This window comes from Misgurnus anguillicaudatus, chromosome 8 (genome assembly GCF_027580225.2).
Source record: "Misgurnus anguillicaudatus chromosome 8, ASM2758022v2, whole genome shotgun sequence".
NCBI lineage: Eukaryota > Metazoa > Chordata > Actinopteri > Cypriniformes > Cobitidae > Misgurnus > Misgurnus anguillicaudatus.
Genome location: NC_073344.2, coordinates 12,493,368 through 12,506,032, shown reverse-complemented (window position 1 = coordinate 12,506,032; position 12,665 = coordinate 12,493,368). Strand labels below are relative to the sequence as shown.

The following is a 12,665-nucleotide window of genomic DNA, read 5'->3' as shown; positions in this document are numbered from 1 at the left end:
CGTAACCTGGAATCAGGATGGGAACGCACTTTGTCTTGTTTTGCAGTAAAAATATCTAAAGCAATTTACGTGCAGTACTTGCAGTATTATTTCATTTCTATGTCTTTTAAATTGAAAGGCAAGTACAAAATACCATAGATTCTCTCAGTAGTTTGTGGCAATTTAACAGTCTTTTCAATAAATATGAATGTGTCAGATCTCAGAAGTTCAAATCTCTAAAAGCAGCTAACCTTGCCCAGTCTGCTTTTACAGCATCGTTACACTGACAAACTCCACAAGCATTGACATGAAAATAAGCAGGGGTCTTGATTTCTGTCTGCTGTATTTTGGCTGCTTAGATGTAGCTTCAAAATACCCCCATCATTCAACATAAAAATGTAAGAGCATGAGTACAGCACCTCTGGAAGGTCTTGAGCTTCTTGCGCAGAAGACTTTCCAGATTGAGCACCTTCTGCATGAGCAGACACTTGACTGCGGTCTCCTCTCTGCTCGCTGCGTATATGCGATGGGCTGTCTGCCTCCACACCAAAATCTCATGCTTCAGTTCTACAAAAAGACAGAAACCAGAACAAATCCAAGCAATTAGCGAAAAACAAATGTGAACTACAAGAGACAAAAGAATTTCAATTTATGCCAAAAACTCCAAAGCAGCAGATAACATGAACTATTAAAAGATTTGAGCAGTTTTGGATATACATAATTTTTCTTCCAAAAGAAACCCATCAAGTTAGTTTTTGGTTATCTTTTGGTAATTTTTCTGGTTAAAATTACTTTATTAAACAAAACTGTATTGTAAAAAAAAAATGTAAAATCAACATATTTTTTATAACTTATTTTAACCTAACAAATTAACTTTAACAATATTATCTTGTTTTTTTAAATTGTGTCAACTTATCACAAGTCAAAACTTAAAATAGTTGGTTGAACTTAGACTTAAAATGTTTAAAGGATTACTCAACTTTCTTAAAAAAATTCCCAATAATTTAGTCGCCCCATGTCTTCTAAAATGTTGAGGTCTGTCTTTGTTCAGTCGAGAAGAAATAATTTTTTTAAGGTAAACATTCCTGAATTTTTCAATAGACTTTATTGAACCCCAACACTTTACAGTTTCAATGCAGTTTAAAATTTCTGTTTCAATGCAGCCTCAAAGGGCATTTAAGACATCAACATTTTGGATGACATGGGGGTGAGTAAATTATCTAAAAAAAAAAATGTAACAACGTGGAGTAATCCTTTAAGTTTAAACAACTTGAATTAATAAGTCATTTCAACTTTTTTGAGTACACTGTAAAAATTCCTTGTTGCACTTAAATTTTTAAGTTTAATCAAATTGAATTTACAATTAGTTTCAACATCCTTAACCAGCAAGGAGTTAGCTTCCTAATCTTCCTAAAAAAATTTGTATAATTCAACTTTATTTTTATAATTTATACACTGTAAAAAATACTTTGCTGTCTTAAAAATTTTTGTTAAATCAACTCAGATTTTCATGTCAATAGAGATGAGTTGTCACAACTTATAAAATATAGTTGAGAAAACTAAACTTAATTTTATAACAACTCACCTGTAGTTATTAAAACTCATCTCTAGTCAAGATAAATAATAGTAGGTTGAAATGACTTGTAAATCCGAGTTGATTCAACAAAAAACTTTAAGGCAGCAAAGTATTTTTACAGTGTAGCAACTCCTCACTAGTCAAGAAAGAAAGAAATTGTAAATTATAATTGAGTAAACTTAAAAATTTAAAAGTGCTACAAGAAATTTTTAGAAAGTTCTAATAACTTAAGCCCATTCAACTTTATTTTTTTTTATTTAAACGAACTTCTCACTAGTTAAGAAAGTGGAAATGACTTCTTAATTCAAGTTTAATTTAAACTTAAACATTTAAGCAAAACAAATGCACTGTAAAAAGTAATGCAGCATAAAGTTAAAACAATTTGTTTTTGTTTAATAAATGCAGAAATTATTAGATGACAAATTCTTATTTCATACTGTGCAGTGAATACTGCGACACAAGGGCTGTGTCCTAAACCTCCTACTTCCATTCTATATAGTAGGCGAAAAGTACCCGGGTGACCTACTACTTCCAGCGAGATCTCAAAGTGTTCATTTGATGGACACTTTGCTATCCGGTGAGCCCCCAGGAGAGGAGTTATCTAACAAAGAAGAAGACGAAGGGGCGTTGTTTTATTTTTAAACACAGCTCTATTCAAATGCAAATACATACATATATTTAACATCTGTCCCTTTCAATTTGTGTTTAAATTGCGCTTGTTTAATGTCATTCCAATGAACATCTAACTTGTTGTTATGAAGACGAATGTCACATCCGAATTCATTCATACTATCCATATTTATACTAGTACCTACTGTTTTAAGGTCGATGAGTACAGTAGGTACTTCATCCAATTAAGTCACAGTATGAGATTTTGGATGCAGACAGAAAGTCTTTCATCTAAAGTTTTTTTATTATTTAAAGTTTTTTAATTGAAAGAACTTGCATGACATCTTGCATGACTTTATGACAACTTATGATTATTATGTTTTGAATATCTTTAGAATTTCCCACTTTTTTTAGTTTTTACATGAAAAAGGAAAGTGACATTTATTTGAAATGATCACTTAATTTTTAATTGGTGTGATGAATAAAATGTGTTTCTTTAAAGAAGAATACAGTAGAGACAAGGTGGTTAAAAGATAAGTGAGGTGAAAAACTAGAAGGAGATATAGTAAGGGTGTTGTAAAAGGCCTCCAGCATGATTCCTCACCATGCGTCAGTAATACTGCTAGGCAAGCTTCCCAGAAGCTAATTGACACAGGAAAAACATGCTGATCACAATCGACACAGTAATGCATCACGCCGAGGGCCTGAAAAACTATTTCAGCCTCACAGCAGGTTTGATTTTTTGAAAACGAGGCTCTGTGGGGACTTAATGCTTTACAGAATTCGAAATTGGACTGCCATTGAGTGGTCACCATTAGACCTGGTGGATATCTTTCGTCCCAGACATGATGCACACCTGGGGTAAAGTCCCTTGTTCTTAAACTTCGCACCAACCTGGTACAAAACCAACACTCTCTCAATGTTTCAGCCACCCAATAATCACAAGAAAGGGAAAGATCGGACATTCTAAATGGTGGGAACACAATTCTCACAGTGGGCATAGACCAGTGGTGTGACAGACTGCCGATAAAGCATGCCCTCCTGCTTTCTTAGAGCTAAATCAGTATGGGTTTTTTTTAGATTTCTGCCTCTCTGTTTAATCTCCAAACCGGAGGATGAAAACATGCATTAATTCAATTAAAGCTCTAGGGGAGCTGCATGTATTCATGCACTCTAGAGCTGGTTGTTTTCAAAACAGTGCCGGGCTAAATAATTTCTTCCTACAGTAATGCGAGCATCCTTTACCACAAGTACTAGTTCTGTCCTTTTATGATAATTGGTACAATTAATTAAAATAATAATAAGGCTTTGCCAAACAAAACATACTTATCATGTTTCCCCTACAGCCACTCATAGTGAATTCAATCTACAATTTACCAATGCATGCTGGTAATCAAACCTATTATCTAGTTGTCAGAGCAATGCTTTATAAGTTAGCCTACAGGAATACAGAGACATTTATATAGTATTGCATTCAGAATCAGCTGGGAAAAGCACAACTGGATGGAACAGAATGCCATAGCACACTTTTTTCACAAAATTTTCACACAAGGTAAACAAATGAGAAGTTCATATGCTAGTGCGTCTGACATGTTTTGTTGTAAATGAGCATTTTTTTATCAAGCTCTTATGTTTAGATTCAGTAATTTCACTTTAATAACCTGAAAAGGCTATTTATTGAAAGTAATTGAAGTGCACTATTTTCATAAATGTCAAACATTTTCGCTGCAAAACCCTCTAAGTGCATGCAAGTAATTTTTGGCAAAACCTCCACTTCTACAAAAAATCCACTTCTTTGGTTAAGACAGTTGCAAAATCACTAAAGGTGCAACTAGAAACATTGCAAATGCTTAAAGACAAAATGATCCATGTCACTGCCACATTAAAGTTGTAAATAGGTCCAAGTACAAGTGACACAAGTTTGAATGTGATCCATGGTTGTTTCATGCACCATCGTTCATCAAATTCATCTTCCATGCACTTAAAGGACTTTGCTAAAAAATGTATTTGGCGTTTAGTGGATTCTGCCAACAAAGCCGTATTTCTAATATTGGGATAAAGCAGATTTTAATCAAAGGTATTTGATAAACATATACGTGCTGAGACCTTTCGGTCAATATCACTATATATTTTTTGACGGAGGTGGCGTTTAGCAGCTTTTGCATCTGAGCTCCTCATATGCAGGTAAACAAACCATTTTAAAATGTTGTACTGCATGAATTGCTCCTAAATCTACCTTGGACACATTGACTTAATTTAAACAACATGATCTTAGGGAAAGTCGTTTTATAGTCACGAAAAATTTTATTTATATATTTGTGTACATGGCACAAAATTTTTTCGTGCCTTGAGCACGAATGTCTTTTTCGTGTGAGTCGCATGAATTTCTATAAATAGTTTTTCATGGCCGTGGCACGACTTTCATTTTTGTGTCATTTTATGTATTGTTTCCTCTTTTTTTTCGCTTGGGGTTAGGGTAAGATTTGTGGTTTGAGTTAGGATGTACTTTTATGCATGGGTTTCTACATGTTTTTCTTCCGCTTTTAAAACTATTCTTCCCTGGAGTCGGGGTTAAAGTTGGGGTTTGGTTTAGGATGTCTTAAGCTGAAAGCTGAATTTCGTGCCATGGACACAAAAAAAATATACAAATTTTCGTGACTATAACACGACTTTCCGTGAGATCGGTCTGGATTTAAAATGAACTGACGTGGACTGTAAGCTTGCATTCAATGTTTTACTCATTTGTCACAATAATTTGATATCTATAAATAATAGACCTGCACCAATATAAAAAAATTCACAGATACCAAAAATGTAACAGAAATTGATTCTAACCCCAAATGACAATTGTAAGAAAATAGGAAAAAAAACTATAAGAAAACACCACGTAAAATGACACGAAAAAGAAAGTTGTGCAACAGCCACAATAAACTATTCATAGAAATTCGTGCGACTGACACAAAAAAGACATTAATGCTCAAGGCACAAGGCAAAAAAGCTGAATTTCGTGCCATGGACACAAAAAAAATTTTCGTGACTATAACACGACTTTCCGTGAGATCGGTCTGGTTTTAAAATGAACTGACGTGGACTGTAAGCTTGCATTCAATGTTTTACTCATTTGTCACAATAATTTGATATCTATAAATAATAGACCTGCACCAATATAAAAAAATTCACAGATACCAATAGCCGATTATTCAGACTTGATATCTGCCGATACTGACGCCAAAAGTATCAGTTTCTATTCTGAAGATTACATTTTCTTAATGTTATTCATTCATGTAATGAGCATTAATATTGAACATTAAACTAGTGATGTTTCTTTACATTTTCTATACACTGAGCTTAAATTAGTTGCCTTTTATTGTTTTCTTTTGACTGACAGGATATATCGGCCATGACTATCAGCTTTTTAAACTTTCGACTGATAGCCAATAGTGTGAAAAATTGCTTTTATCGTCCGATACAGATTACCGTATGGGACGAAAAATAAATTATAATAATTTCAGCAGTGGTCTCGGCTTTTGTTAAAAAACAAATCCATGAATGATGAATGAAAGTGTAAACTTCTGCTTACATTGCTGAAAGGAACACTAAAGATTGTACTTCTGTATTTCTGCTGCTTTTTAAAGCAACAAGATTAGCAGGTTACTGAGGACATAAATCCACGTGACCTCAGGCTGATCAATATGCAGTTCCCATATGCTCTCGTGCAATTTCGCGGAATGAAAGGATGAGTCAAAAAAGCTGGCATAAATTGGATGATCAACGCTGCGTAAATCTCAAAACGTTTAGAAAGGAAATATCCCAGTGTTTGAAAAAGGCTTTGAGCTTTCCTCTCATTCTGAGTCATGGGTTTGGTGAAAGCCTCACAGGGAACCCCAAGAACCTGTGGATGGTTGAAATGAGGGCTTTATCTGTAAAGAGCTATTGTCATTCTGTCAGGTGTGTGAGGGAGAGCTCAGGTGTGAAAGTGAACAGAGATGTGAGGGGATGGTCTCTGTGGAGCAGGGGGAGCAGCTGCTCAGGTGGCTAATGGCCATCTGTGGAGAAAAGTTGACAACTGAGGGACGAAGACGCATCTGATTATTTTGTGTATTCTCTAAACAAACAATGAAACAAAAAATAAAAGCAAAGCCACTTGAGTGAGGTTAAAAATAGCAACAAGCTCAAAAGCATTGAAAACAATTACATTGTATCTACAATTCTTTAAGATATAGTTCACCTCTAACAAAACTGAAATAAGTTCTCAAGACGTTTGGTCATTTACGTTTTTTTTTACATAAAATTCTGTGCAGAAATATATATATTTTTTATCATAAGAGAGTCTACGCGAACCTCTTAAACCCTGAGGACCCTGTCCCGGGTCCAAAATTTCGTATTTTGACTTAATATAAAATATTCTTTTAATCTTTAATGGTCCGTCATGGACCCCAGTAACACATATGAGATACTGTTTGAAAGCTTAGAGTCTCTACTTTCTGCAGATATGCATCACTTTGAGATATGTTTTATTGTAAGAAAGTAATTTACACTTAATTTACACTATCACCCCCCCCCCCATAATTTTTTATATCATTTAATATTCACATATTTCATATTTTTCAAATATGACAAACATGGGCAAGTCTTATATCAAATGAAAGCTCTCATTCTCAGGAATAAGGCTACAGCGTTATCCAACACATATCCAACAATCGTTGAATGAATAATAAGGTAAAAAATGGTCTTTTGTAAACATATGTGAAACTTGAGTGTGAACTGCCTCAGATAGCACATATAGCCACAAATGATACAGCATCTTTTATCTTAGGTCCTACTCTAAACAATGAGTCCATTCACAGCATTTTCTTTGGTTGTGTGCATATATAATCCCTTGCTATTTATTATATGTGCAAAACAAAACATTTATATTTATATGAAAAATGTATTTTCACACCCTTCAACATAAAAAAAGAAAATTTGGTGTTTCATCATATGAAAAACAACATAAATAACAATATTTGTCACAAACAGCAGCTTTTTATGTAACTTCAAATGGTTTTCTTTAAAATGATATAAAGAAATTGCATTTATTCCACTGTATGTGGTTATGGGGACACTTCAAATGTTTTTAGGCAGAAATTGTATACAAAAAGGGTATTATTCCTCCCTTCACTTGGAGTAAAATTACATTTGCATAGATTATGATAGATATAAAAATTCCTTTTTCCTCTGTAAGCTGCCAATTGCTGGAATCAAACTGAACTGTCTGCAGGTAGATTAGGCACCCAGGGCCAGAGTTATACACTTTCAAATAAAAACTTCAAAAAGCGCCTATTAGTTTTTGTGTTTATTAAAGGACTGACATCACATACAACCATGTTTAGCACTTTCAACAGTGTTTAATGTAATTTCAAAGGGTTTCCTGTAATATGATACCAACTTTTGTATGTAAACCTCTGCATGTGGGTATGGGAAGCTTTTGAAATTGGGTAGGCCAAATCCAGGCAAAAATCCCCAAAATAGCTTAAGGGTGTAAGAAGTTAAGAAAAAAAGACAATCATGGGTTTGGGTTAAGTAAAATAACAGAATATTAACTTTATTTGTTGTGTATTCCTCTAAGGCGGGGAAAACCTCATTTTAATTTCTATTGTTAAGCTACAGTTACATAACCTTAATTGCATAACCTTCTGGATTTCTAGATTAAGCAATGCGCAATTATAATCAGACTTCCATTGAGTAAACAAGATCTTTTATACTTAACAACATTTGATTTTGTCTGTGTTTTAGGAAGGTAATAATTGTATACGTACAGTACACCTGTTACGAATGTATCTATTAATATAGCTATTGATTTCTAGAGACTATATGGAAGATATTATGAGAAAATCATCCACATCCTGTCAGAGGAGGAGAATAGAGTATGTCTGGGCTCTCGGTTGAGGTGGTGGTGAAGCAATGACTCTCTAGGTGAGTGCTGTATTGACCTGTCAATGTTTATGATTGCTTTAATAGTCCTCCTGGCTGTGTTACCACCTTTAAACATAGGCTAAATGTGTCCTGTTTCCTAAATTGTCACAAATATGCAAATCCTAAACACATTGGGCCATATTTTAACGATTTAAGCGAATGGTCTAAAGCGAACAGCATACAGTCTAAAAGGGTGTGTCTGAACTTTTGCTAATTTAATGATGGGGAAAAATGGTTTGTCTAGAAAGGGTTGTTCCTATTCTCGTAATGAGTAATAGGTGTGTTTTGGACATACTGTGCAATAAACCAATGAGAGTCTCAGCTCTCATTCCCTTTAAAAGCCAGTTTCACTTGCGCCATGCCGATTCCCTATTTAGATGGCAGAAAACTTAAACTGAAAAACTAAGTTGAGGAAAAAGACCACCAGTTTAAGATTGATGTTGAAAAAGTGCCTTGTTTTTATTTGTATTGAAACGGGTATTTTTTTGTATTAAAACCTTAAAGGACAAGTTCGGTATTTTACATTTAAATTCCTGTTTTCAGATTGTTTATGATGAAATTTCAACATATGCAGCTGCCCCGAAAATTTTCGGGTGTTTGTTGTTTCACCTCCCACCTCTATAATGGCTGTATAGGTGCACTGGAACAATCTATCCTAAAATGCATTAAACTTTCGTTTACAAAGAGGTGAAACTCACCGAGTGGTCAGGGGTGTGTTCACTGATATGCTCACACAAAAATCGCTGCAAAAGATGCTTTCCAACAGGTGTTTTAGCATTCGTTGTAAACTTGTGGACCTATTTTTCCAAACGCCTCACACCCGTATATTCTTCCTTTGAGAGCTTAAATTATAGACACTCCAGATTATCGGTGGTGGCGATAATCTGCCTTTGCCAATTGCAAGAATACAAACGAGTTCCCGGCGCGGAGTAATACCGTACCTCACAGCACATCTAATACAAGTCAATGGAGTTGGCAAAAACTACGATAAAAGCTGTTGGAATGCGTCTTTTGCAGCGATTTTTGTGTGAGCATATCAGTGAACACCCCTGACCACTCGGTGAGTTTCACGTCTTTGTAAATGAAAGTTTAATGCATTTTAGGAAGGATTGTTCCTGTGCACCTATAAACCCATTATAGAGGTGGGAGGTGGTACAAGAAACACCCGAAAATTCTCGGGGAAGCATCATATGTACAAATTTCAGTCAAAACCGTTCTATTTCATCATAAACAATCTGAAAACAGGGCTTTAAGTGTAAAATACCGAATTTGTCCTTTAAAAAGTCGTTTTCTTTCAGTCATGGAAGTAAAATGAGCAGGGTTTTAACTGCTGTAAATATATATGGATAGCCATGATCAGTGTTATTTCAAAGAATACTTTACAAATATACAAGAAAATGTGTGTACTCTAAAAATACTTTATATGTAACAAACAGAATTTACAAAAGAGATAAAGAATTTACAAATGTGCGCCATGAGTGTTTTGAAAGGCATTACTTAGAAAAGGTCTTCATCTCACCAGAGGTACAAAGTCATCATATACAATAAATCCATGGGGTAACATGTACATTTAAAAAAAAAAATTCTAAATAAATGCAATATTTGCATTTGTTTAAAGAAAAACATTTAATTACTTACCAGGCTACAAGTGAAGCTGCTCTTTACACCATCAAACGTCTTATAATCGGTCCTTTATTTATGTCCAAGAGACTCAATAATAATCTTTTACATAATCCTTTAATCCTTTAATTTTTCATCCATGTGTGTGATAAAGTCGTCCCGTTTATAGGCGCATATTACTATCGCCGAGTTAGTAACAATATTGCGCATTTAGACCAGGTTTTAATTGGTCAACGACATAGTCTATTTCAGTTTCCTCAAAACAGCAATGCGCAAACAATGCGCCAGAACACACCTCGTTTTCAGACCAGAATGCCCATGGGTGCAAAAATTAGCGAAATGCATTTGCTATTTAAACAATGTGGCATAAAATGATAATTGCGCCAGGCTCAAACTAGCAAAAAACACTTGCGTCGCACATTGCGCTGCATTGCGGGGGGTGTATGATAGGGCCCAATATCTTCATCAAGTGAATTGTAACACTATCTTATAGACCCTTTTACAGCCCACGTGATCAAATAGCCTGCATGCGCATTTCGGCAACAGAAGTGGTGTTGTTCCCCATTGGTTCTAACGTGTTAGCAACTCAGAAAGTTTAACAAAGCGGTTTCCCATCATCAAAATGTCTGGTTGTTGCGTTTGGTTGCACTAATATGTAAGTAATAATTGACGACGGGCCATTGAATTATAAGAAAATAATGCACACCAAGGTGGTAATGCGGCACGACGCGAAGCGGAGTGCCGTTACACCGCAGGTGTGCATTATTTTCAAATAATTCAAAGGACCGGAGTCAATTATTCCGCTTATACCACGGTTACCACAAACATTGCTCTGGTGCCTATTTTTAAGACATTTGAAAAGATAGGTGTGCGGTTTACAGAAAAATACTCAACACCCATAGAACATTTCTCAGCCAATCAGAATGCAGCATGCAACAGACCCGTGGTATAAAATATACTAATATACGTATATGTATCTGGCCACTTTATATTTGGCCATCTGCTAACATCTTCTATCCACTCCACTACAGTACACAGATCTGGTAGCTGTGTTGAAAAAACTTTTTAAAATAACTTTCTCTGTCTGCGTTGCTTCACTTCTGATTCTTGACATACTTCCGTTGCCAAACTGTGCGCGCATACGTTGCCACGTCATATTGTGTACAAACAGTAAAAGGGTCAATAACACACTATAAGCTATTGACCAATCAGAATCAAGGACTGAAACTAACGATTTATAAAAAAGTAAACATATCAAAAATTTAGTCATATCTCATGTGGGCCACTATGTTAAGGTCACATGATCAGTCAACTACTTCTCACTTTAATCGCAATATCTCGCCATTACCAGACACAAAACTTGTTAACAAAACATTACAGAGTTCACCGTATTATGACCCTAATATAATTCCTGATGACAAAAATGTTCAATAAAAATATTAACGCAGTAGATTCAGATATCTGAAATCTATATTGCCATCATTCATCATTCAACTTTAATTAACACCCTTATAACACCATCCACAGTGACTGAGCTCAGAACGACAAGAAAGGGTCTTGTCCAGGTGCTAAGAAAGGTCATCTATGGCAGGATTTATGTACTTAATACCGCTGTGTTAAAGCTATAAGCGCAGGCTCATCCGATAAGAATAATGGAAAGACTGGACGAAAGAGCCTAAGGGGTGAAGATAGACCAAAAGCATCAATTGTTCATAGCAGATAATAAAGTGATGTATTCCTGAGTTTATAATCATCTGTGACAAGGTAGGCTGTGTCTATTCCAGTCACAGTAATTCAAAGAGCACAAGTAAAAAGGCTTTAAATCGGATTTGAGATTTGATGTAAAGAGTGCAGAAGAGCATATGACACTTCACATTCTAAACCAGGACAAACTGTTATTAACATGCCCCCAGATTTATCTTCTGAGAAGGTCAAGCGTGCCTTCAGCATCGCACTGCTTTAAAGAATGATTGCTCGTTCTTTAAAAACTAGGTCGATTAGGTAATTTTTCAGTGCATGTGTATAGGAACAAATGAGTGAAGAGGTGGCATTTACAATCCACTTAGACCTATTCAAAATATTCAAAATGTTGTAAAAAAAATCTATTTTTGGAGTACCTGGTGTGTAGGAACAAAATAAATGAACACTCACCCACAATTTCGCTGGATTCCTTGTTGTAAAGTTTCTTGTTCCAGTACAGCATTCTCAAGAAAGGAAATGAGGTCAGCAGCACCAAACAGATTCCCAGAAACATGTAGCCTGTAAAGGCCGCAAAGTCGATTCCCTAGAGAACCAAAAAAAATAGGAGGGCCCTTTAAAATGCTAAACGAACAAGTGCAATTAATTTGTTTGGATTTCATGTAATCTATTCAAGGCACTAATGGAAGAGATCACAAGCACTCTACAGCCCCCCATATGCTTTGGATACTGATTACATTTCATCAAGAGAGTCATATTCAGCATTTTAATGCTTGCATCTTGATGCATTTAGGCACTTATATGAGATTTAAATGAGCACCTGCATGCATTACAAATCCTCTTAATATGCTCTTGACTATTTATTAATTCCCATTCATATCAAGAGCACACAACTCTCTCTGCCAAACATCTAGTTTCAAATGATATCCCCCTATCTGTGTAGCCCATCCCTCATCTCTCATCATAACCAGATGGCATCAGATTTTCAAATGGCACCACTGAGAAAGATGTGTAAAGCAGCTCTGTGTCTCCTTAAAATCTAATCCAACTTATCTCCCACCGTTGCTGCTAGTGTATAACCTACAGTTTATTGCTGTGATGTGATACACGATCTACTGTACACAGAGGCATTTTACAAAGCAAAAGCAGGGAAATTACATCACTGTTTTACTTCATCCCCCACACCTCTGAGGTTTGGCAATAACCCAGGACTTGAAGGTACATCCTG

General features: G+C 35.4%; 1 protein-coding gene across 1 annotated transcript in view; it reads right to left on the bottom strand.

Moving 5' to 3' along the window:
- oca2 (oculocutaneous albinism II) overlaps positions 1 to 12,665 on the bottom strand; it is a 126,297-nt gene that overhangs the window by 57,440 nt on the left and 56,192 nt on the right. Inside the window, exons 15-16 of the mRNA XM_055213307.2 lie at positions 11,891 to 12,023; positions 399 to 546 (exon numbers count right to left, since the gene is read on the bottom strand). Coding sequence (XP_055069282.2) covers positions 399 to 546; positions 11,891 to 12,023 — 281 coding nt within the window. The remainder of the gene's footprint in view (positions 1 to 398; positions 547 to 11,890; positions 12,024 to 12,665) is intronic.